Source organism: Lonchura striata, chromosome 4A, assembly GCF_050655825.1.
Source record: "Lonchura striata isolate lonStrDom1 chromosome 4A, ASM5065582v1, whole genome shotgun sequence".
Classification (NCBI taxonomy): Eukaryota; Metazoa; Chordata; class Aves; order Passeriformes; family Estrildidae; genus Lonchura; species Lonchura striata.
Window position 1 is genome coordinate 18,760,202 of NC_140742.1, and position 25,083 is coordinate 18,785,284.

General features: G+C 58.8%; 2 protein-coding genes across 5 annotated transcripts; both read left to right on the plus strand.

The window, feature by feature from the left end:
* Window positions 1–2,814: 2,814 nt before the first annotated feature.
* On the plus strand, window positions 2,815–14,790 carry LOC110472637 (glycine receptor alpha 4). 4 transcript variants are annotated; one of them, XM_085570518.1, is made up of 10 exons: window positions 2,815–3,591; window positions 6,611–6,744; window positions 7,056–7,123; window positions 7,755–7,978; window positions 8,108–8,190; window positions 8,380–8,520; window positions 8,604–8,818; window positions 9,036–9,185; window positions 10,031–10,135; window positions 12,518–14,790. In XM_085570518.1, exons 1-10 carry the CDS (start codon window positions 3,587–3,589, stop codon window positions 12,803–12,805), a joined length of 1,413 nt encoding a protein of 470 aa, XP_085426644.1. In that variant the 5' UTR covers window positions 2,815–3,586; the 3' UTR covers window positions 12,806–14,790. The 4 variants fall into 4 exon arrangements, with proteins under 4 accessions (XP_085426644.1, XP_021390166.1, XP_021390168.1 ...); XM_021534491.3 differs by lacking the exon at window positions 2,815–3,591 and adding an exon at window positions 3,966–4,155; XM_085570517.1 differs by lacking the exon at window positions 2,815–3,591 and adding an exon at window positions 5,318–5,559.
* A 4,338-nt stretch (window positions 14,791–19,128) lies between these two features.
* On the plus strand, window positions 19,129–24,689 carry GLA (galactosidase alpha). The gene is made up of 7 exons (XM_021534494.3): window positions 19,129–19,316; window positions 19,491–19,665; window positions 19,844–20,021; window positions 21,489–21,580; window positions 22,438–22,599; window positions 23,185–23,382; window positions 23,543–24,689. Exons 1-7 carry the CDS (start codon window positions 19,147–19,149, stop codon window positions 23,804–23,806), a joined length of 1,239 nt encoding a protein of 412 aa, XP_021390169.3. The 5' UTR covers window positions 19,129–19,146; the 3' UTR covers window positions 23,807–24,689.
* The last annotated feature ends 394 nt before the right edge of the window (window positions 24,690–25,083 follow it).

Sequence of the window (25,083 nt, forward strand, 5' to 3'; positions counted from 1 at the left end):
CCAGTGCCACCTGTCCCTTCCTCCTACCCCACGGTGCCACCTTCCTTTAGGAGCAGCTCCAAACATCCCAGGCCACAGGGAGGAGCATCCTGCCCTGTCCCTCTGCTGGCTACACCTGAGCCCAGTGCCTTTTGCCCTGCCAAGGAACGGGGCATGTCTGGGCTCTCTGCCCACGCTCTGGTGCCAGTGGGGCCCCGGTCCCTCCATCAAAGCACTACAGCCACTCATCCCTTCACCATTTATTGCAGTGAGAGCAGAGTTTTGCTCCTGCTGGGAAAAGAAAGCGCCCACAGCCTATTACACGGCTTCCCCAGGGAAAGGCAGGGACCAGCAGGACACTGGAGAAGCAGTGACATTACATGACAACAGTGTCCAAACGGGGCTCACGCCGGGCAGCTGTGCAGAGCCGCAGGCTGGCAGCAGTGCACAGCCACCCACGAGAATGTGTTTCCTCCAGCATTAATTTCACACCCCATTAAATGCCTCTAAATGTTTGCTTTGGGGGAGTCTGCCTCCGTGTCCCCCCAGGGTGGAGGGGGTGTTCTTTCCCCGAGTGCAGGCACGTGGGGTTTTCCTGTTGGTTTTGCTGCTTTCCTTAGAAACAGTGATGAGACTGTGCCTGCTCTCCCTTATTTTCACTTGTCAGAGGATTAAAAAAGGGAAAGGAGAACTGACATGGCCCTAAACTGAAGGCAACAGAGAATCTGAATCTTTCACAAGGACTGCTTTGCTCCCCAGGGCTCATTAAGCATGTAAGCAGTTGGTCCAGAGAATGCACAGCAGCCCTTGCACGCTGGCTGGCAGAGCCCTCTGCACGCAGCAGCTCTATTTCACACCTTGGTTTCTGCAAAAGAAAATCCCAGCCCTGGGAAAAAAGTGACAGGAAGATGTCCAGAGCTGGCTGGGCTGGCTGGGAGCCTTGGGAGAGGGGGAGGAAGTCAGGAGAGAATTAGGAGACAGAATGGAGGTGCCTGTGGTGTGGTGCTTTCTAATTACAAGAAGCACGGCCTTCCAGAGCATCAGACTCTGTGCCTGATGAATTGTAGAGCTGTTATCCTGTCCTGGCCCACGTGCCAGCCCTTCACAATGTCTGGAGCTGAAAGATGCAGAGCAAGCAATGCCCCCAAACCAGGAGCTGCCTCTAAGCTGCTCCCAAGCCCTCCCTAGGGCAACTGACCCTCCAAGCCTGCTGGAGGGCTGCTGAAGAAGGTTGCTCAAAGCCCACCACAAACCTCTGCCACCTGAAGCTTCTGTCCCTCCTGCTGCTTCAGGTCTTCCTGGCTCAGGGCAAAGGCAAATCTGTGCACACTCCAAAGGAGGGACCAAGGATGAGTGGGAACCAGCGAGATGACTTTGTGCTACATGAAGAGCAAAGTGCACTCCTTTGACTCCCTCACCCCTCAACACAAATAGCACAAATCTGGTCTTTATCCTGAAGTGAGCTTAAGCACCTGAACCTTTTCCCTTGGAAAAAAGCCCAAACCTGTTTTCAAAGGGTTGAATGATTCACCCCCACCTTGGAATGGCGTTGTCTGCAAATACACCTCAGGGCTTCATTTATCAGACAGGATTCAATCTAGAGATGTGGCCCTGTGGGGCTGAGCAGCAGAGAGGGGCCCGGGTACAGGCAGTGTGGATTGGCACAGCCCTTCTCCAGGCTCTGGAGCCAGGCAGATGTGAGGCAGGTAAATGTCTGGCCTCAAAGAAGCAGTTTGATGTGAAGTCACATAGTGGAGGGAAAGGGAAAAAAAGGTATCCCACTTTTCTCCTCATCAGAGCAAACCCAGTCTCTGTTGCCTGCACGTCTCTTGTTAGCAGAGCCTGGCACGGTGACAGGGACAGGGGGGTCCCCCTGGGGCTGCACCAGGCTGGCAGCCACTGGATCAGAGCGTGGCCTTCGCCCCGTGCCCCCTGCCCAGCCGTGCTGCCTCTGGGGAGAGCAGCCACAGGGCAGCGTGGTGGTGGATGCCTGGAGCCCAACGCTGACAGCTGCCTGCTGGCTGCAGCCTTGCCTGTTTGCAGAAAAACCAAATCATGCTTTCAACTGAGGGACATGGGGGATAAGCCTATTCTTGTCACTCCTAAAAATCCGCTGGCTGGGATGAGGCACCATCCTGAGATCCCCTGGGCACTGCCTGGGTTGTGCAGCTCCTGCTCCATCCCCCCGACCCAGCCAGCAAAGGAATCAGCACTGCCTTTGCCCTCCTGATGGGATGCTCGCTCCTTCATTTCCTCAGAGCTTGTTTTCAGCACTGCTTCCCTCCTCGCAGGGCTGGCTGCCTGCAGAGCTGCAAGGCCGGCAGGAGGGCTGTGCCTGCACATCCCTCACGGTGCTGCCCAGCAGGGAGCCATGCCGGCCTCCCCGCTCCCCAAGAGCCTTGTTAGCCCCGTCCTCCGGCTACCTTGAGCTCCCGTGCTCGTGGCACCTGACACGCTGGCCCCACAGCCGCTCTGACCATCCTCAGGCCCCTCAGCTGCTGCAGGGACACCATGCCAGTGCCTCAGTTTCCCCAGAGAGCAGAGGGTGCACTGGCTCCCCTCCTCCCGGCAGTGTCAGGTCCGCTTAGCTCGGACAGTGTCTGGAAGAGGAGCTGTCACACAGTGTGCGTTTGCTGTGCTCCCCGGGGCTCCACGTTGTGCCCTGCGCCTCCCAGCACCGTGGCACCGTAAACATTACTGGCAACGGTAATCAGAGGAGATTTCTCCCAGCTCCTGGTGCTGGGAGAGCCCATCAGCGGGGACGAGGACCCCTGCACGCCGCCTCGGGCCGGGTGCCTGCTGTGCCAGCCCCTGTGCCCTGGGCTGGGCCAGCACCCCGGGTCAGCCGCACACAGCCAGCCTCACCCACGCTGCCTTCGCACGGCAAATCCACTGGGGACCTCTCCAAATCCTGTGCAGCCCCTCGCTTCCCCTGGGGAGAGCAGGCACAGGGGCACCGTCCTCTCCTTCCCCGTGAGTTCCTCTTCTGTGGATCCCTGCAGCAATGGCTTTGTAGAGCAGCTCCCAGCCATTACCAGACTGCAATTAATACAAATAAATGAGATGAGCCAGCCACAGCAGAGTGAACAAAAACCTGACTGACATATCTACCAGGAATCATTTATTCTGCACTTTTATCTTTTTAAAATACTATTTACTTCCTTACAAATTAATCACAGATTGCCTCGGACCAGAGGCGACTCTGCGGCTTGAGCGGGTGGCCTCAGGGGACCGGGCAAAGGCAGCCGAGCAGCCCGAGTCCCAGCCCAGCCTCCGGTTAACAGGCAGCTCCCCTTCCTCTGCCTTGGCTTCCCTGTCCCTGGCAGCCGCTGCAGCTCCCGCATCACGCAGACATGACTGTCGGTCGTGTGTTCTCCAAGGAGCTCACCCGGGACGGTCTCGTCCATCCACTGAGCCTCTGGGAAAGGCAAGCACAGGGGTCTCAGCAGGAGGGACCGTGCTGCGGCCCCAGGGCCAGGCAGAAGGATTTGGGAGCCCGGTTTTCTCCAGCCACTCTCCCCCGCCCGACGGGCAGTTCCTCGGGGACATCGCTCAGCCCTGCACAGCCCTCGATCCCCGCACATCCCTCAGCCCCGCACGTCCTCCGATGCGGTACGGTTCTCGTGCTCCGAGCGTTCCTTGCACATCCATCAGCGCTGCCACATTCCTCAGCCCCGGCGCATCCCTCGACCCCGCCAGCCCCGACCCCGGCGCGCCCCGAGACCCCCCCGGACCCCGCAGGGGTCGCTCCCTCCCCGCGCCCGGGAGACCCCCGGGGGACGGCCCGGGCTGGGCGGCAGAGGGCCCCGAGGGGACGGGGAGGGGCGGGCACGGGGACCGGAGCGCCCCACCGCCGCGCCCGCCTCCTCCCCGCCGCGGCGGGCGAAGCTCCGCCCGGCTCCCGGGGCCCGCAGGCGGCCGGCGCCCACCCCGCGGCGGGCGCCCGGACTATGAGGAGCGGGACCGGGCGGGGGGCGGCGGCAGCGGCGGCGGCAGCGGCCCCGGTGCGGCGGGAGCGGGAGCGGGGACGCCGCCGCCGCCGGCCGGGTCATGCCCGTGCGCCCGGGGCGGCGGGGCTGCGGGCTGCGGCGGGATGGGCGCGCTCCGGGCCGGTGCCCTCGCCTTCCTCCTCCTCCTCCTCCTCGGCTGCCTCCTGCCCCGGCGCGGCCCGCTCAGGTGAGCGCACGGCGCGGGTGCTCGGTGCTGCGCGGGGCTGCGGGACCGCTGCTCTCCGAGCCGCTCCCCGGCGCCCGGACCCCATCCCCCGGGAGCCGCGAGTCCCCTCCGGCGCCCGGCTATCGCCCCTCTCGGAGACAGATCTCTCCTGCGGGACCCGGGCATCCCCTTTGAGAGCCGGACGAGCCCCGGCATCCTTATCCCGTCCCCCAGTCCGGAGCTGTCTCCGCGGCCTGATGCCCCGGACAGAACGCTCCCAGCCCCTGGCTGGACCTCCCGCAGATCCGGCCTCGCTCCCCATTCTCTAGGACCCTGACCCAGCACCCCGGGGGAACCAGCAACCTTCCCCCTCCAGCCCACCACCGCACACAGCCAGACCCTGCCTGTCCCCAGCAGCCCCTGAGGGTCTCGCCACCATGGGAGAAAGGGCGAGCTGAGCCAGGTGACAGCTCAGACAGCTCCTTCTCCGGTGCTGCAAAGCCCCTGAGATGTCCAGATCCTCTCCTGGATCACCGTGTTTGGGGGGAGGAGAGCTCAGGACAGACCCTGACCCAGACCCCAGATCAGTCGGGACAGTGGATGGGTGCCCCAGGTCCCATGGGTGCAGGAACAAGTCTTGGCCCACTTGGGTAGAAAATCTAAAGCTCTCAGGTCCCTTTTTCCATCTCTGTCCACCTTGGATGTTATCTGGGACAAGATGGGATGCGGGGGAGACTGGCTCAGGAAGGGAGGGGTTGGGGGCTGCAGGACTTCTGGGCTGAGCCTGATCCCAGTCCCCCTCCCACCACTCGGCCAGTCCGGCTGGAGCAGCACGGGGGGATTTGCAACACTTATGACAGGGAGGGGTAAAACAGAATTGCTTCACATGCAGGAGCTGCTTGTCTCAGGGCAGCGTTTTTAGGCAGACATCAGCGTTTTCCAGCCCTAGCACCCACTGGCTCCACAGAGGTGCAGAGTTCCAGGGCCCTGGGTCGGGGCAGAGGCCCCAGGGCAGGCAGTGCCTCAAGTGGGGAGCTGCAGGCCCGCAAGGGCTGCGTTCCAGCACGGCCCTGCCAGGGATGCTGCGAGAAGTGGCTGCACTCTGGGCATTTTGGCATCCCCCACGCAGGTCTGAGCACCCCCGGGCTGCAGATCCATTGTGGCTCAGCCAGTTATCTGAGCCTCTTCAAGGAGCCACCTGCCAAGGGAGCCCGGGAGCCCTTGGCATGTGCTCCAGGGGAGAACCCTCACCATCCTCTCCAGCTGAGGGGGACATGGTTCACGGCTGTGTGGTAGGCACAACCTCACTTAACTCCTTCTCAACCTGGCCTCTTGCAGCCCTTCTTAAGGTGCCACACCTTGCTCGTGCAGCTTCAGGTGGAGAATTTCTCCCAACGTTTTGCTCTTGATCAGGATGAATCTCAGGTACTCTCTGCTGCCCTTCAACTAAAGGAAATCCTTCCCACTGGAACATTTTGGTTGTGGCCATTTCTAGCTGGTCAGGCTGCCCATAAAACCCTCCAGGATGAATTTCAACCCCTTGAAGAGATGTAGGAAGAAGGACCATGGGGTTCCCAGCATCATTCTCTTCTTGTAATGATGGGGTTGTAGCTCCAAGCAGGAGTGAGATTCGCCTGGGCACAGACCTGGTAGAGTTATAAGGCATCATGCCGCAGCACCAGCAGCATGCTCAAAGCTCCTTTTGTGTCCAGAGATCTCTGGCTAATTCCTCTCCATCACAGCCACATGCCTGGCAATGTGGTGAGTGAACATCTCTCGCATTGTTCCTTGAAATTATCATTTTAGACTGACGGGAGGAGAGAAGCTGGCAGGCTAAGATGCATTCACAAAAATATCCCCTCCAGAGTCAGTTTAAATAAATCTCCATCGTCATTCAGAGCACCGTGTGGGAGAGCTCATCACCATGGCTGGTGTGGAGGTGGGCTTTGCTGCTCCTCTCCTGCCACATCTCCTTGGCCCCTGGCAGACGGGTGTCAGAACCCGCCTGTGCTCCGGACACTCGTCACTCAGGCAGGGCCGCTGTGTCCCCCAGCCCCCCCAAGCCGTGAGTCCATGACGGGCAGTGGGTGATTGTCTGCTCAGCAACTCAGGCTGGAGCTGCAGGTGAAACCTGAGGAGGAGCTTTCCTGCTTTCCCCTCCAGCACAGGTTGTGCCCCGTCCCCACCACAGCCCCTTAGCCAGGAGGCACTGGCCCCTGATCCCAAGGGATGTGGTGGAGCAAGGACAGGCAAAATGGGCATGTGACACTCAGGCTGTTGCAGGTGAGGGGAAAAGCCACCAGGAACCCAGCAGAAGGAAGGGGTCCCCCCACCATGCTGACCGGGCACAGGAGTAGATGCAGCACAGGCACAGCCGCCTGCCCTGGCAGCTGAGGGTCCCCACGGGATGCCAAAATGTGCCTGCAGACCGCTGGTGCCAGCAGGGAGCAGCTGACCTGCCTCCTCTGCCCCCCAGGCTGGTCTCAGGGCGGGAGGAGATTAAAGCTGGTTCCCGAAGCTCACCTCAGCCCATGTCACCCTCTGATTTCCTGGACAAGCTTATGGGACGGACCTCAGGGTATGATGCCCGCATTCGACCCAACTTCAAAGGTAAGACGGAAGATTTGAGGGTTCAAACCTGGCAGATCCATGCTTATGGCTGCCCAAACCCAGGGGCTTTGGGGCAGGACCCTGCCCCACATCCCTGTCCCAAGAGCCTCCCCAGGGCTGCTCCTGCCAGCACGGTGTGCTCTGTGCTTTGCCTGGCAGCGCGGGCGGCTGCGGTGCCTGCGGGGTGTGCTGGGGTTCAGCCCCACAGCCCGGGGGTGCCCCAGCATGGGGGATGTGCGGGTCAGAGCCGGTGCCCCGTGTGTGCCCACACGTGTCCCAGCAGCAAGAGCAGGCTTCACGCTCTTTTCCAGGTCCGCCCGTCAATGTGACGTGCAACATCTTCATCAACAGCTTTGGCTCCGTCACCGAGACCACCATGGTGAGGGTTTTGCCAGCCTCTCCCAGTGCCTCGGGGCTGGCAGCGGCTGTGCCGGGGAGCGTGTGAGTCCCAGTGCCCATGCTGTGCTTGCTGTGACCCCTTCTCTGGAGCTACCCCTGGCACCACGGTGGGGACATGCAAAGCCATAGGACGTGGCCGTGGCTTTTCTGGGGTCAGCTAACACAGGCTTGGCTGTGTGGGTCACATTCCCTGTGCCTGAGCTGGAAGAAAGAGCCCCCTAAAGGGTCACAGTGGGGCAGATGGATGTAACCCCCTGCCATCCTGAATCTCCTTGGGTGCATGAGGAATGCTCAGAGGAAGTCCCAGGGCAAAAATGTCCTATCTGTGCTTCTGCAAAAGCTTTAATATTATCAACAGCCCACAGAGCCATGTGCAGAACGCTGCAGGCAGCAGTTACTGGTCTTCCACCTCCTCCTCCTTCTCTCAGCTGCTGTGGCCTTGGCTTTTTAATTTCCCCTGGCTGCCAACAGCATGGGAAGGCTCCTGAGCTGCCCCTGCTCCATTCATTATTAGTGGCAGGCACACAGCAGCAGCAGGGCAACTCAGCCTCAGTGGAGGCAGCCCCTTCCACTTCCTCCTGCTCACAGCTGAGGGGGTGCCTCTGTCCCAGGACTACCGGGTGAACGTGTTCCTGCGGCAGCAGTGGAACGACCCCCGCCTGGCTTACCGGGAGTACCCCGACGACTCCCTCGACCTCGACCCCTCCATGCTCGACTCCATCTGGAAGCCAGACTTGTTCTTTGCCAATGAGAAAGGGGCCAATTTCCACGAGGTCACCACCGACAACAAGCTCCTGCGCATCTTCAAGAATGGCAATGTGCTCTACAGCATTAGGTAGAACCTTCCCCTCTGGTGCAGTGCCTGAGTGGGGAGGCAAAGCTTTCCTCTTGCCTTCTCTGTGGCAAATTTCCCCACAGACAGCCTCAGCTCCAACAACTCCTTCCTTTCCTCTGCCTCCTCCAGGCTGACGCTGATCCTGTCCTGCCCCATGGACCTCAAGAACTTTCCCATGGACATCCAGACATGCACCATGCAGCTGGAGAGTTGTGAGTACCTCGAGGGGTTCAAGCTGTGCTTCATTTCCCTCTCCCCATCCCATCTTCTCCCATTCCATGCCATCCCAAAAGCTGGCAGCTCACTTGTTCTGAGGGACATAAGCAGGAAAAAGCAGCTGTTCAGGGGGGGGTTGAATAGGGTACGTGTCCCCATCCCATGGCTCCCTACATCCCCTCCAGTTGGCTACACTATGAACGACCTCATCTTCGAGTGGCTGGAGGAGCAGGAGGCTGTGCAGGTGGCAGAGGGCTTGACACTCCCACAGTTCATCCTGAGGGATGAGAAGGACCTGGGCTATTGCACCAAGTACTATAACACAGGTGAGCACCCCAGGGACCTGCTGCCACCCCCTCACCATGGCCCAGGGGTCCCTCTCGCCCACTGGGGCCGTCTTTCCCTGCAGGCAAGTTCACCTGCATCGAGGTGAAGTTCCACCTGGAGAGGCAGATGGGTTACTACCTGATCCAGATGTACATCCCCAGCCTACTCATTGTCATCCTCTCCTGGGTCTCCTTCTGGATCAACATGGATGCGGCGCCAGCCCGGGTGGGCCTGGGCATCACCACGGTGCTCACCATGACCACGCAGAGCGCCGGCTCCCGCGCCTCCCTGCCCAAGGTCAGTGCTGGGCAGCCCCCGCAGTGCCCAGGGGCAGCCTGTCCCTGGCAATGGCTTTGGAGCTCATCAGCTGGGGCACCGCACGCGCTGAGGGGAAACACTGGCTGCTCTGGCCCGTGCGCCCAGGCCGAGAGGGCTCCCATGCTTCCTGGCAGCGGGATGAAGCTCTCGGGGGGGGGGGGGCAGTGGGTCCCTGAGCCCCCTGTCACCCCGGCAGGTGTCCTACGTGAAGGCCATTGACATCTGGATGGCCGTGTGCCTGCTCTTCGTCTTCGCCGCCTTGCTGGAGTACGCCGCCGTCAACTTTGTCTCCCGCCAGCACAAGGAGTTCATGCGCCTGCGCCGCCGCCAGCGCCGGCAGAGGATGGTGAGTCCACCCCCTCTCATGACATCTGCTCGTCCTCAGCCCCCGAGGGGACACCCCAGGGCTGCAGGGACAGCTTCTCAGCAGCCCCCAGGGCAGGGCTGCGTTCCATTGCCCCAGATGGCTCCTCGGCAGCCCGGGGACCCACAGGCACTGCAGCACAGTGCTAAGCACCCACGGGTGCTTCAGACTCTGCTTTGGGTGCTGTCCTTCTCCTGCTGGGACATCCTCAGGCTCTGCTTCCTGTAAAAATGCAGAAAAATAAACAGTGAGGATGGGGGAAACCAGCCTTTCCCCTTACCTGCAGCCCCAAAGCTGGGCTCCTTAGCGGTGACAGGGACTCACTGCTGTGTCAGGGAGGGATTTGGTGGCACCCAGGGACAGGTCTGGGCTGCAGATGGGAGCGCAGCAGGATCTGGAGAGGCAGGATCCCTCACTCATGGAAACAGTCCTCCCCTCTGTCAGCCTATCAACACAAGGCCTGCAAGAACCTTGGGGTAGGCATGTGGCTGCCCCACACTCATTTTCCTACCATAAACAATCTGTGAGGCACCAGATCTCTGTGGAAAACATGAGTACACACACACAGACACACACACACACACACACACACACACACACACACACACAGGCTCACAGCATCCCGTGCAACCAAATCCCTTTGGCACGTGCTGAAGACAGATCCCAGTGCCAGGGCACACTGGGGGGCTTGCTCCCCCCCACACAGAGCCCCCATCTCCCCAGCATCCCCATCCTGGCACCCAGAGCCGCTGCCCCGGGGCCGGGGTAGAGCCCTCGGTCACCCGCTGTCCTGTTTCTGTTTGGTGCACACTGCTGGATGCCAAAAGGGCCTGAGCAGCGGCACGGCCAGCCTGGAGTCCCTGCGGCAGCTGAGCAGCCGGCACAGCAGCGAGCACACCTACGCGACGCTCTCGCAGCTCTCCAGCTCCCGGGTAAAGCACGACCCTCCGGCAGCCCCCCGTGCTTCCCCAGCCAGCCTCACCCTCCCCTCCCCAGAGGAGCCCCCAGGAGCCAGCCCTGGGCTCCAAAGGGCCTGTGGAAGAAGCAGGCCAGCGATTCGCACAGAGCACGTGCCCGTAGGATGTAGCTGCCGATGCCTGGGCTCAAAAGTGTTGACAGAGGGATGGGGATGGAGCAGATTTCCCTGTGGACAACCCCACTCCATGCCTGGGGTTCCCCTCCTGTAAAGCAGCACCGGCACAGCCCCCTTTGCTGAGGGTGAGTGGTGCTGAGGCTGACCCATGGCTGCTCCCGGGCTGCTGCCCAGCTCCCCAGCCATGCCCACGCCTCTGGCAGGGTGAGGGCTCTGCCTCCCTGCAGGCAGGTTCCAGGCACTCCCAGCTGCCTGCAGTCACTCCAGCACAGGCAGCTGCTCAGGGCACACGAGCACTTTGCAGCTTGAGGCACAGGGAGAAGTGTGGGGCAGGGCAAGCTCCCAGGATGTTGGGGAGATGCAGGGGGTCAACCACACCTCCAGGAAGGAGATCAGACCTGGTCACCCTCACCTACTCTACACCATCATCAGCCCTTGGATGCTAGGAGAGGAATCTTGGCACCCTGCCTGTCACGGATGACTCCTGGAGATAACAGCCACCCAGCCAGGGCAGGGATGGGGAGGCTCTGTCCAAGCCAAGGACCATCTGCTGGCTTAGAACAGACCAAAGTGCAGCTGCCCTGTGGTGGAGGCTGCAGAGCCACCCCGGGGTGCTGCTGGCACAGCACTGGATGCAGCCAGGAGCACCTCGGGGTGCTGCTCAGTCAGAGATGGGAGCAGAGCCCTGCTACATGCTACACGCAGCTCCTGTGCCCGAGAAAGCAAAGCCCAGGTTTCACAGCCTGAGGGCAAATCCCTCCCACAGATCATCCAAATCCAGGCTCAGGAACAGGCTGGGCCTGCTGGCTCCCCGGGCTGGGGGAGTAGCTGCTGGTCTCCAGAGCACACAGAGCACCCAGGTCCCCCGTCCAGAGTGGCTGCAGGCTCTCAGCCTGAGGCAGAGAAATAAAACTGCACTGCAAATGAGAACTAACCTCAGCAATCTGCTGCTCCTCCTACTGTAAAATCTTGCTTAGCCTGTGGATTGCTGAGTTAAATAAAGATGCTAGGGTACAAACTCTGCATGAGAGCCCCTGTGCCAGCCGAGTGCCTGCAGGGGCTGACCTCAGCAAGCAGAATCTGTGTCCTGGAGGGCAGTGCCAGCCAGAGATGCTGTTTGGGGTCCTAAACAGCACCCGGACACAAAGTGAGGCACTGACCTGCAGCAGGCTTTGGAAGAAAGGACACACCACAACCAGATACAGCACCAGCAAAGGCAGAGGGGAGCTGAGCCACAGAGACCAAAAGAGTCCAGGGGCTCAGCAAAAAGCCAGATGTGCAGCCTGTGCTTGCACATGCCCATCCTTCATCAAATCTTTGCACACATAACCCTCTCCAAAGCTAAAACAAGGCAGGTGGCTAACAGTGCACAGCTGTTGATGGGGACGAGTGCAGGCACTGCTGGCCAGCCCCTGAGGCACCCAGTCGGTGTCCTGAACAATGGCAGTGGGCTGCAGCCAGACTCTCATGGCAGTTTTGCAGCCTTGATTGTGAACATGCAACTCCATGGGCATGTTGCCCTCTCTGCAGCCTCTGCCAGCAAGGGGAGAGAGAGGGTGAGCAAGGGCAGAGAGACCAGCAAGGAATCCAGCTCTCTCAGCCTCCTTCCTCTGCTGCACCAGGAATCTCTGCCAAGCAGCCGTGGGGAGAAATGAGGGCCTGGGTTCTTGGAGGGATGGGGTGCCCTGCAAGCCCTGGTGGTAGCCAGGTGCCTGCATCCCTGCCCTGCTCTGCCCCAGCAAGCTGCCTGTCCCCTCCTATTCACCATCACAGTCACCCCTCCACCCCACAATAACACAGCACACTCACAGCAGTGCCTGCACACCTCAGCTCCCTGCACCAAACGCATCCTGCACCCCTGTGTTCCCTTCCACCAGCTCAGCTCCCATCCCTCTGGCTGCCAGAGCCAGGCTTCCCACGCCCCGGAGCGGAGCTGGGAGGAAGCTGGGGGGATGTGTGTCAGGCTGCCAGGGTCGGGCTGCCTTTGGATGCACCCTGAAACACGTGCTGGATGAAAGGCAGGGGCTCGGTGCTCACCCCGTACCCTGTGCACAGCACTGCCAGCCCCGTGCTCCTGCCTGCATGGCCGGGCTCTCTGAGAGAGTGCCCAGCCTGGCACGGGCACTCTCACCAGCACCACGGGGTGCGCGGGACGTGCAGCCTCAGCCCTGCAGCACCAGCACCCATGGGTGCCCTGGCTGACGGCCTTTCCCTTCGCCAGGAGGAAGAGCTCAGCCGCGAGAGCCGCTTCTACCTGCGAGGCTACGGGCTGGGCCCCTGCCTGCAGCCAAAGGAGGGGGCTGGGGAGGGCCCCGGCGTGTACAGCCCCCCGGCAGCCGCCGCCCTGCTGCGGGAAGGGGAGAGCCTCCGCAGGCGCTACATGGACCGCGCCAAGCGCATCGACACCGTCTCCCGAGCCGTCTTCCCCTTCACCTTCCTGGTCTTCAATATCTTCTACTGGGTCGTTTACAAAGTGCTGCGCTCAGAGGACATCCACTTGGTGCCCTGAGGCTGGAAAAGTAGGACTGGCTCTTGGTGTGACCCCCACAGTGTGCCCAGGTGCCACAAGCTCAGCCAGAACTACATTCCCCTCTGTCCCGGAGCGGTGGCACAGCTGGGCTAGGCCCCAGAGCCTGGACATGCGGCAGTCCCCGTGCCCCACTGGATTCTGTGGCACAAAGTAGGGGGATCAACAATCACAGGTCCCCATGGTCAACTGCAGAGAGGGACCCCTCCTGCTTCCTGCATGGTGTCACCCCCAGGTACCCCGGGATGCTGTGCTGTCAGGGCACAGGGAAACAGCTACTCCCCAGGAATGCTGTGCTGCTGGGGGAAGCCCTGGGTATCCGGGGGCACAGGAGAGCCCTGGGTACTTTGGCATAGCCAGTGGCCAGAAAACAGCGCCTTCCAGAAAAATACCCTCCCCCTCTCCACACCCACCCTGTTAGGCTGCTGTTTCTCCAGCCTGCATCACTGAGCTGTGGGCCCCGAGCAGCCAGGGATTAGGCTGCAGTCCTCTCCTCTGGCCTGGAGCTTGGTTGCAGGTAAGAGCAGGCAGCACCCTTGCCTGCACCTGGACTGTACGGGGTGCTGGCTACAGCCCCACAGCCCCCTGCCCAGCAGTGGACAGGGCCCCTGCAGCCCCAGCCAGCTCCAGTGCATAGCTAAGCGGCAGGTCAGGGATGCTGCACTCCCTGCAGAGCTCAGAACTGCCCGTGATGCCCAGGGATGCAGGCAGGACTGTGGCAGGGACAGTGGGCAGGAGGCTCTGTTTGCTCCAAGGATAGGCCAGCCCTGAGGCAGGCAGCAGGAAGCTCAGTGCTACTGAAAGGGCCCAGATGGCCACTGCAGCTGCAGATGGGAGTCACTTGGCACTGGGGAGAAGGCACTGCATTATCAGCAGGGTAGGACTCACACTTCCACTCACTCTTCCAAGGGAGATCTTTTGGGATGAAAGCAGTGGGGAAAGCTTGGCCAGTCCTTTTGGAGGAGTAGTGAGTGGTGGCATCCCCAGACAGCTGCATTCCCACAGCACCACAGAGCAGAAGAGAGATGGAGGTGAAAATTGCCCCATTCCTCAGCCCAGCATCCGGGTGCAGCATCCCCTGCACAGGTTCATCCCTAATATTCCTCCACTGAAGTGCAGAGCAACTGGAACCCCGACAGGACAAGCTCAGCAAGGCTTCCAGCCCTCCAGACCTGGATACCCTCCATGCTTTGCACGAAATAAAAGCAGCAGGTGATGCTTAAGTCCTTCTGAGAGGAGTGTGGTGATGCTCTCCTTTCCCTCTGCCCACAGTCAGCCTGGAGGAGGTTGCAGCCCAGCAGGCCATGGGTGCAGAGAGGGCCCAGAGCCTTCCAGGCAGGGCAGGATGGAAATAGGATTCAGCCCTTTCCTTGAAGCCTGTGGTGCCCCCATTGTCACAGCAAGTGCTCCAGTGACCCACCTGCCACGGCAGAGGGACATGGGCAGGAGGCCAGCACTGCCTTCTGAAGCCAGAGCCAGGCAGACACCCCTGCCGTGATCTCTGGCCTGGCTCCTCAGGCACCACTCATCACCCTCCTCCTCGTGGGACTGACTGGCAGCATCGTCCTCTGAGCCACCTGAGCCCCACAGAGTGCTCAGCCACATGCACCCATTTCACAGATGGGGCAAGCAGAGAACTGGCCCCAGGCCACCCCATGAGGGGACTGAGGGACCCACAAGGACAGGCTGAGCCAGCTCCATCCCATTGCCAGCACTGTGCATGCCTCCCCTGCCGTGGGGCTCCCCATGGGGCCCCACCGTGTGTCCAGGTCAGACTTGCTTTTGGGGAGGCTCCATTTGGAGGCACCCTCAGCTCCCCCAGCACCCGAGGCAGTGCCAGCCAGGGAGGTAGCAGTGTCTGAGCAGCACCCACAGGCACTGGGCAGCCACACCAACCTCCAGCAGTGGTGGGTTTTTAAACAGCATCGATCTTCCTACACAAATAAAGCTTTCTGGTATTTTCGGCACTGTGTGCTGTGGATTTGTTTCTGCCAAGAACATTGCAGCCAGCTCCCACTCACAGCATGGGGAGGGGACAAGGACTGCCCTGTGGGGGCAGGAGCCCTGACCCACCACTATACCTATGTAGAGATCATTACTGCTCCACGGGTGATTTTTCAGACATAACTGGTGACTGTCACATTTAACTCCCACATGGGAGATGCCAGGAGTGCTGGGCAGGAGCCCCCTGCAAGCCCTCAGCCCCAAACATCATCACATTTTCTCCCCACCCAGCTCTGTGGGGTGCTCCCCAGCCCTTTTCACCCATCCAGGCTTGCCCAGGGGACAGGACCCCAGAGGAGGCAGAGGTGGGGCTGGGGGGGTTCCAGCTCTGCGGTGGAGCTCAGACACCCGAGCATGTGCAGCATCCCAAGGGCAAAGCTCCCAGTGTGGCCCCTCAGCCCCTTCATTGCAGCTCGCTGGGCAGGCGCCAGCCTTACAGAGCTGCCAGCTGTCCTGGGGGGCTTACGCCAGCCCTGCAGTGCCACCCGGGGCCGGGGCTTTTGTCCCCAGCTGGTGCAGGGGTGGGCAGAGCCCGCAGCTGAGGGCTGAGCACCCAAGCAAACATCAATCTCCCTCTGTGCTCCCGGCCAAGTCTCACAGACCAGCTCTGTTGGTACCTCGCAGCCCCATCGCCTGCCCAGCCCCACCGAGAGCCTCCTGAGGCAGCGAGGAGAGAAAGCAAGCTGCACCCACACTGGCTTGGTGCCGGCCTTGTTCTTTAGATGGGATAAATGAAGCTTCCCCGGGGTCTTGCTGCTGTCCCCAACCCAAACTGAGACACAACGCAGCCAAGGGGAGAGCTGTGAGGTATTTCACACCAGTACGGTGTCCCCAGCTCTTTCACTCCCTGCTCTGGAGTCAGGACATCACATCTGGGCACTTAGTGTCTGCTGGAGACAAACACTGCAGTCAGCCCTGAGCCATTCAGCTCCAGGAACCAGCACATTACAAAAAAAAAAAAGAAAAATATAAAAACCAACACATCCCTCCCAAGCCAAAGCCCCCAGGTCCCAGGGCTCACAGCGAGGCAGGGAGCTCATTTCTGGCATCACATTTGAAAAGGCATAAGGGTAGCACCATGGCTCTGCAGGTACTTGTGGCTCGGGTGTCCCTGGGGGCAGTTTCAGAGTGGGGAGCAGCACTCAGACCCTGCCCTTGGTCCTCCCAGTAGCCCAGTTTGAACAGGGAGTCACTGGGACACCCTTTGTGCCACTGCCCTCCAGCACAAAGCTCCAGTGGGTCCCTCACATCTCAGAGATCAGGGTTCTGAGCCCCATGTCCTCTCACAGCATGGCCAGGGACCAGCCCAGGTGGCTCAGTCCCTCAGCAAAGCCCACAGTCTTTGGATAGAATCAGTTTTTTATTTCCTGTTCAAGGCTATGCATTGGTGGGTGCATTCCAGTCACCACAAACAGCAGCTGTGGGCACAGGACCAACAGCCATGGCCAAGTTAATTGGTGGTTTAAAAGGAAGTTAATGAAGTTAACACCAGGTTAATGGAACTCCCAGACAGTAAAATGAGCATCATCAGCATTGGCAGCTTCCCAGCTCCTGCTTGCAGCATGCCCAGCACCAGGAGCACACATAGGTTGGGGACAGCACGGGCCCTTGCCAGCCCCAAGGGCTCCTTGGGGGCCCGTGTGGGGCCAAGGAAATGTGCCTTTGGCTGGGCACTGCAGTGACATGCCAGGCTGGCCCCTGCCCCACCAACCACAGAGAGCCTGACCCTCCTGGCACTGAGCTCTGCTGCTGACCCTGGCAGCATCAGGGTGCCAAACCTTCCCTTCTTCCCCCTCTCCCCACATCCACAACCTGGAACTCCTGTGAGGCAACTCTGACTGCCAGAGGTTCAGCAAAGCATCCCGTGCAGACCAAGCAGTGCCTGCAGGACAGTCCCACACTGATGCCAGCCCCAAGGCCAGGGCAGTGCAATGCCACAGAACAGGTGACAGCTCTTCCGGGGCTCTGAGCAACCTTTGCACATTGCCTGAGAACAGAATTATTTTAAAGAAAATAGCAAGCTCCAAAAGTGAGCCAGGCAGTCCTGAGCAGGTCAGGGCTGCCCCTTTACAAGTGGGAAAATGGACACAAGGGGAAAGCACCAGGAGCTGGACTGGCAGTGTGCCCTGCTGGGATCAGCCATGCCACAGGCACAGGGCCCTGGCAGGAGCTCCATGGGGACAGGAGCCTTCTGGCAAGGAAAGGTCCAGGTGCAGGGTGCTCTGGCAGCATGGCTGTGCCAGCACCCCAGCCCTCAGCACAGCCCTGCAAGAGGTGCCCCCCCAGCAGAGGAGTCCCAGTGCATCCCCTGCCACTCAAGCTGAGGCATCACAGCACAGGCTGTCACCTCCACCTGCTCTGAGAGGCTACACCACGCCCTGCCAAACCCCACACCCCACAGCACGGCTTGGGGACCAGCCTGCACCACTCTGGGGACAGCAGCCAGTACATGCAGCCCACACAGCACCCCAGAGCTCCCCATCCCCAGGGCTGTGGGGGTACCAGGTACTCCAGGGGACAGGCAGGACAAGAAGGAAGCAGCAGTGAGGGAGTGCTGGAAGGCAGAGACTAGCAGGGATCAGCCCTGCAGCACTCCAAACACTGGCAATAGGGTATAACTGCCCAGCTCTGGAGTATCATTTTGCACAAGAGAAAACAAAGCCATGAGGTTTTCCAGCCTCCAGAGAGTCTTGTTTTGCCTGACTTTGAGAGATCACTGAGCTTCAGCTCCCCAAGGGACAGGGGGAGGACCCCAGCACGGAAACAAGGAGTGATTATCAGCTCACCACGGGCTCTGAAGAGCTTTTGTTCCCTGGCTGTGGCAGAGCAGGGATCGGAGGACACCTAGCGAGATGCCTCGATGGCACCCAGAGCCCTGTGCCTTGCTGGCCACAGTCCTGCTGCGCTTCCATCCTGCCCCTCCTCCTGCTGTGGTGGGGCCCACAAGAGCTCCAGGGGGCTGTGGGGCTGGTCCAGCCCTGGGGAGAGGCACAGGGGAGAACTGACTCCCCACATCCCATTTCCCACTGCTGCATGGCAGCGGGAGCCTCCAAGTGTCCTTGACAGGCCACACATGCTACCAGTGCTGCTCACAGCTGTGTTATTCCTGCAAAAATGGGGATTAAATCCAGGGCTCACCTCAGAGATGCTGGCTGGCATACAGGTGCCCTTAACAGCTCTCCAGGTCCTGCTAACACCAGCACTGCCCATTTTGAGAGGTTCTCATCTCAACTGCCAGTCAGATGGAACTGGTGCAAATGGGGTGATGCCCAGTGACCATGACTTATTCTTGTGGCTGAACTTGTTGAAGATCTCTAAGTGCAAAGATCTGGGTGGGCCCAAGCATCCCAAGCAAAGACAGGCTGGATCCAACACCACAGAGTCCACACACAGGCAGAGAGGCAGCAAACACCCTGGTCATAATCACACACATGGAGAGGTGCTCAGGAGGAGAGCTCATTCAGGAGCTTCTCAGAGCTTTTGAGGCAGAGCTGAAAGCCCAGGGCCAAAACCAAGTCCTGAGCCCTGAGATTGAGGGTACAATCCTCTCTTCCCCGGGACCCTGTGCTGACAGAGAGAACATACACAGACCCACACCCTGCCCTCACAGCAGCCCCCACCCCTCAGGCAGCCCCGGCACTGCTGAGCACACAGAATCATTGAGGTCGGCAAAGATCTCTGAGATGGAGTCTAACCTATGACCAGTCACCACCGTGCCAACCACAGCATGGCACTGACTGCCATGTCACCTCCAGGGACCGTGACTCCACTTCACTGGGCAGCCCATTCCTATGTCTAATCACCCTTTCTGGGAAGAAATTACTCCTGCTATGCAACCTGAACCTCCCCTGGCACAGTTTATGTCCTGTGCTCCTGTTCCTGGGAGCAGAGCCTGGCCCCGCCGGCTCCACCCTCTGTCAGGGAGTTGTGGAGAGGGGCCAGACCTGGACACGGGCGTGGCCTCATCAGCGCCCGGCACAGGGGCACAGCCACTGCCCTGGTCCTGCTGGGCACACTGCTGCTGTACCGGCCAGGTGCCAGCGGTGTCGGTGCCGGCGGGGCACGCGGCCGGCGGGCACACGGCCGGTGCGGCCCGAGCGCGGCTCTGCCGGCACCGCCCGAGCGCGCCGCCATGGGCCCTCCGTCACGTGACACCGCCCCGCCTGACCCGCGGCAGGGGGCGGGCCGCTGCGCGCCTCGCCGCCCGCGATTGGCGGCGGGGGTGGGCGGTGCCGCGCGGTGATTGGTTCCGCGGTCAGCGCTGCCCGCCGCCTCCCCGAGGATTGGGCAGCCGGGCTGTCAATCAGCGCAGCGGCGCGATGGCGGCGGCACGACGGGCGCTGTGCTGGGTCGCGGTGGCGGCGGCCGCGGCGGCGGCGGCGCTGGCGCTGGACAACGGCCTGGCGCGGACACCGCCCATGGGCTGGCTGCACTGGGAGCGCTTCCTCTGCGGCACCGACTGCGCCGCCGAACCGCGCCGCTGCGTCAGGTACCGCGGGACACGGCTCCCGGGGCAGCCCAGGGGGCGGACAGCCGGCCCGGGGCTCCGGCCCCCGGCGCGCCTTCCCCGCGCTCCCCCTGCCCGCCCAGCCCCCGCTGTGCCGCGGTAGACAGCAGACACTCTCCGCTTTCTTTCCCGGTGGTGCGTGCTGGCCGTGCCCAGCGAGCAGCTGTTCGTGGAGATGGCGGACAGGATGGCTGCCGAGGGCTGGAGGGACGCCGGCTACGAGTTCATCTGCATCGACGATTGCTGGATGGCCCCGACGCGGGACGAGCAGGGCCGGCTGCAGGCGGACCCAAAGCGCTTCCCCGGTGGGATCCGCAAGCTGGCCGACTACGTGAGTGCCTGCCCGGCACGGCGGTGCCCCAGCCTGGGAGCTGGGAGGGCATGGCTGTGTCACTGCTGATAAGGCCCTGCTGCCACAGTGGGGGTTTGCTTCCCTTGCTGCCCCAAATCCTCCTCCTCCTGCCTTGTGGCTGCCCCATCCCAGGGTCTGTTTCTGTCTGCACGCACAGGTCCACTCCAAGGGTCTGAAGCTGGGAATCTACAGCGATGTTGGGTCCAAGACGTGTGCTGGCTTCCCTGGCAGCTACAACCACTATGACCTGGATGCCCAGACATTTGCTTCCTGGGGTGTGGACCTGCTCAAGTTTGATGGCTGCAACTCTGACTCACTGGAGCAGCTGGCAGAAGGTAGGCATGGGCCCAAGACACCTATTCCCGCGGGTGGGAATATTCTGCAGGCAGCAGCAATTCTAGGCCCAGCATCAAGCTCCAGGGACTCGCTTTTCCCTGAGCTTTTCCCTCATTTAAGGGACTTGCTTACAAAAGCAAACATGAGGCTCTGTTCTCAAGCCCAAGATGTTGAGTGTGGCTGTGTTAAGTGTTTTTACCAGCTCAGTCTCCTGGAGCTCTCCTTCAAGCACAGCTCAGAAAAGGAGCTTTCTCAGCCCAGAGCGTGGATCAGGCTGAGCACAGACACATCAGCTCTGCTCTGGGGGTGGCTGTGCAGGCTGCTCCCTCAGCTCCTAACTCAGCACGGGCTTTGCCCTTCTGTGGGGCCTGTACTGGAGAGCCCAGAGCACTTCACACACTTTTTGGTAGGGCCTTGTCAATGTGAATCAGCCTGAATGAAGCTAGAACAGTTAGTCAGCCATGAAAGGAGCCATTAGGAGGGCTGTTAAAAGATAAAAAATGAAGGGAATTATGGCATAAAAATCTACTGGGGTTTTCCTTTTAAAGCACACCAATGTAAATACCACTTCAGAAGTTATTTGCACAAAGGCTGGTGAGCCAGCAGCTGAAAGCTCAGCAGCTCCCCGTGCTGAGGGAACTCAGCTACAGCCTCTTTTGAAGCACAGGCAAATCCCAGTGCTACAGGAGTAGATTTACAGGAAGAACACTTTAACTTAGAAAGCTTTTTTCTCTTGACTGGGCTCTCTGGCTGCTGGCACAGTCAGCACCACCATGTTTGGCAGCAGGAACCCTGCACAAAGTCCTGTCTCTGCCTGGCAGGGAGAACCTGCCCAAGTGACAGTGCCATCGAAGCCAGATGGTGGGGCATATGCCAAGTGCCACAGACAGGAGCACAGCTCAATACCCTGAGTGACAGCTGAGCTGAGAGCTCCTGCTGGATCATATGTGTAGCCCAGATACAATCCAGTTGTACTGAAGCAGTTCCAGAGGAGAGAGCAGACTTTTCATTCCCTCTCTGCCAATTGGAAGGGACTTAACAGGGCTGCTTGGGGACAAGGACAGGAAAAACTAGAGCTTTTGCATTCCTGCCCAGTCCATATGGCGCAAGTACCTCATGAGAACGTACTCCTACGTCACCCAGCAAAGCTGCACTGCTTGATAGATACTGACTTGTGTTTCCTGGGTATCCAGAGGAAAAATGCCATACCAGAAAGCTCTTCCCCTGGCTGTATGTACAAAGGGAGCAGCAATCTTGGAGTGACAGCCTGCCCAGGCTGTCCTTGGGAGGCAGGTGACCAGCTGCTGACTTTAAATTCCCCTGTCTTCCCTGTGGTGTCTCGACCACAAAAATGTGTTCAATCGTATTTTTGCAAGAGTTGAACTGAAACCTGAACCTGTACCATTGGCTTAGTTCTGCTGTGTGACCAGGGAGGTTGTGTAACCTCTGTCTGTGCTCTCCTTTAGGATACAGGCTCATGTCTCTGGCCCTGAACAAGACTGGAAGGAGCATTGTGTACTCCTGTGAGTGGCCTTTCTACCTGAGACCTGTGCAGCAGGTAAGAAGTGCCTCCCTAGGTTTAGCCTGGGGCTCAAGGGGGAAGAAGAGAAAAACATTTAAGATTGCAAAACAGCATCCTGAGAAACTTGCTGCTCTCCGTTCTGACAAAGAACAAGGCTGTAAAATGGAGGAAAAAACCTTTTTCTTCCAGAGCCCTGAAGCATTCCTGAACCATTGCTCTGCTGAAACACATTCAGTAGGATTCTGCAGCATGAAGGCACAGCCCAGATGGAGCGTGCCAAAAAAAAACACAGCATCCATCTGCTCACTCTCTCCAAGGAGCCAAGCAGCAAACCATTGGCAATGCAGACACACAGCCTAGCAGATAGCTCAGTGCAATTCCTCCTGGACACAGAGTGCTGCAGGCTCAGCCTTACAGACAGCTCTGGGGACCACGAGAAAGGCTTTGTGACATCCTCCACATTGTTCAGTGACAGATTTCTGCCAGCCAGAGTCTGTGACTGACACGTTGCCTTCCACCCACAGCTAGAATTAAATGTATTACTCACAAAAGGGTACAAACCCAAAATATAGCAATAATTACTGGGATATTACCGTTTAATCCCACTGGCCTTGTCACACCTTCAGTAAAACTGAGAAACAATTTTGTAACAGAGCTGGTGATCACAACTGTTCTCCCAAGGGGAGCAATAGTGTTGTCTAGAACATGTCAGAGTGGAATTACTGGGCACAAAGCATTCAAGGCAATAAACATGCACTACATTATCCAGATAGCTGGTGATGGAAGGTGTTTCCCTGGTTCTCCACCAAGCTACCTTTGGTCTAGTCTAGCCTTGTTGACACTTCAACTGTACAGCTAGATGCTCTTTCTAATCACGCTCATTGTTCTGGCAGCCCAATTACACAGAGATCAAACAGTACTGCAATCACTGGAGGAACTTCTATGATGTTTATGACTCCTGGAGCAGCATCAAGAGTATCTTAGACTGGACAGCACTTCACCAGGACACCATTGTGAAGATAGCTGGGCCAGGAGGCTGGAATGATCCTGATATGGCAAGTACAGCAACACACATCCCACTTGAAGCATCAGCAAAAAAAACTTCCATCAACTGCTGGCTGAGAATGGGAAGGGAGAGAACTGGGGGAGAAACATGGAGGGGAAGGGCTGTGATGGGACCCTAGGATCAGGATCTTGGTGAGAAGGTCCAAGGTAGAAAGGGAAAAAGAACTGCAGCTATGTAGAGTACCAAGGAAGCACCATCTTTGTGTCACACAGCCTCCACAAGCAGTACCAGCTCAGAATACAGGTGTGGCATTGGGGGACAATCTCCAAGGTGCTGATGTCCCACCAGAGTGAAAACCTCTGGGTGCCAGCACTGCAAGAATCTGAATCCAAAAGCATCCTTAAACACTCACTACCTAGCCACTTAAAAGAGCTTTCTTCACTTCCACCAGGGACTCGTCCTAAACTGCCACGTAGTCGTGCCTTGCTTTTCCCAACCAGCTGGTCCTGCTCCTGGCCCTCAGCCTATCTAGCCAGACTCCAAAGAGGTCCCACCCTGGGATTTCCTGGTCCTGGTGGCCCAGTTTGTCCTCAGCAGGCAGCGTTACCAGGCACTTTTTGTTTGCTTGTCATAGCTGGTGATTGGAAACTTTGGGCTGAGCTGGGACCAGTCGGTGACTCAGATGGCCATGTGGGCCATTATGGCCGCTCCCCTGTTCATGTCCAACGACCTGCGGCACATCAGTCCTGAGGCCAAGTGGCTGCTCCAGAACAAAGAGGTGATCGCCATCAACCAGGACCCACTGGGCAAGCAGGGATACCAGCTTTCCAAGGTACAGCAGCGCTGGGGCGGGGGGGTTGGAGAGGCGCTCAGGGTTTGGGAACAGGAGCCCAGTAAGCCCATTTGTTTCTGAAGCCTGCTGGAACAGACAGGCAAGACCACCACTTCAGCCTCCCACAGCTTAAGCCCCGGGTTTGTTTTCTCCTTGGCAGGACAAGAACTTTCAGCTGTGGGAGCGGCCCCTGTCTGGCCGAGCCTATGCTGTGGCCGTGCTGAACCAGCAGGAGATCGGAGGACCCCAGAAGTTCACCTTCTCCCTCACCTTCCTCGGCAATGGGCTGGCCTGCAACCCGGCCTGCTCCATCCGACAGGTGCTGCCAGCCAGCAGGGACTGCGGCGTGTACAGCTGGATCTCCTCCCTGAGCGTGGAGGTGAACCCCACGAGCACTGTGCTGCTCAAAGTCCTGCCACTATAGGCAGCACAAAGACGGTCTCTTCCTAAGCCTTAGGCTCTGTCTGAACTTGCGGCAGGAAACTCATCTCCTTCCTCCAAGCAGGTGCCTTTCATCTCAGGCATTCATGATCTAAACCTTCAGCCTAATGTGACAAATTGCCATCACTCCGTCATCAAGAGGTGACAAAGAAAGGGTGAACAGCAGAGCAAGTGCCCCTTTCCCTGGCATCTCACCCAACTCCTCCTCCAAAGGGCTGGAAAGGCTCCAGCAGGGCGACAACTCCTGTTTACACCCACTGTCACTACCAAGCAAGGAAAGGCAAGGGAGGCACAGGCAGCATCTTACAGCTGTCCTTGAGCATTTTAGGGATACTAAGGAAACACACCTTGGCCACCTTGCTCTCTTTTCCAGACCAGGGCACAGAGTCCAAGAAAAGCTGCTCCCACCCCTGCTAAATAAACCAAACACTTCACTCAGAGCAAGGACATGCACTTCCATCTTCTGACAACTCAGGGACTGACATGAACCATTGCACTTCTTAGCTTTCTTGACAGCTGCTATCAGGCCTTAGGACTCAAGTTTTTGAGGGTTTCCCCACTCCAGGAATCTCTCACCAGTGGCTGTCACTTCCCTTTAAATGACACTTCCCCCTTCACCTTTCATATGGCCACTGAAGTCCTCTTTCTCCGTGAATCCTGCCTCCCAGAAATCCCTGAGTGCTTGCTTCCACTGCTGGCAGCAGCCTTTGTGTTGAGTAACATGGGCTTTCCAAGACGGGAGATGGATAATCACTTAAGCAGCCATGATGTGCAAGTATATTCTCTTCTGACTACAATACAATCAGAATTACTTGATTTGTTCTTCTGTGATTAAGCACTTTGATTAAAATTCCCTTAAAAACCTATGCTTTTTCTTACTTGCAGAGTACAAGAGTACAGCATAGTATCTGAAATTAAATCATGGTTTAGAAACAGGCCAGTTTGTTCCAGCCATGTAAGTTTTTGTGAAATTTGTCATGATTACTAGAAATAATCAGCACTCAGTGAAGCTGATTTAATACAAGCATACAGTCCACCCCACAGTCCAAAGCCACCACTGCCTACACAAACTGAAAAGGCCATTACATCAGCCATATTTAGTAAGCAAAAACAGAGATTCCCTTACAATTCAGTAACTGAGTGCTCTCAGTCATGATGAAGATGTGAAGAGGCATCTCTCCATCCTCCAGCTCCATTTCCACTACAAGAAAGTTGCCCATAAGGGTGAACTCTGCATTGCACTCCCAGCATCTGCTAACA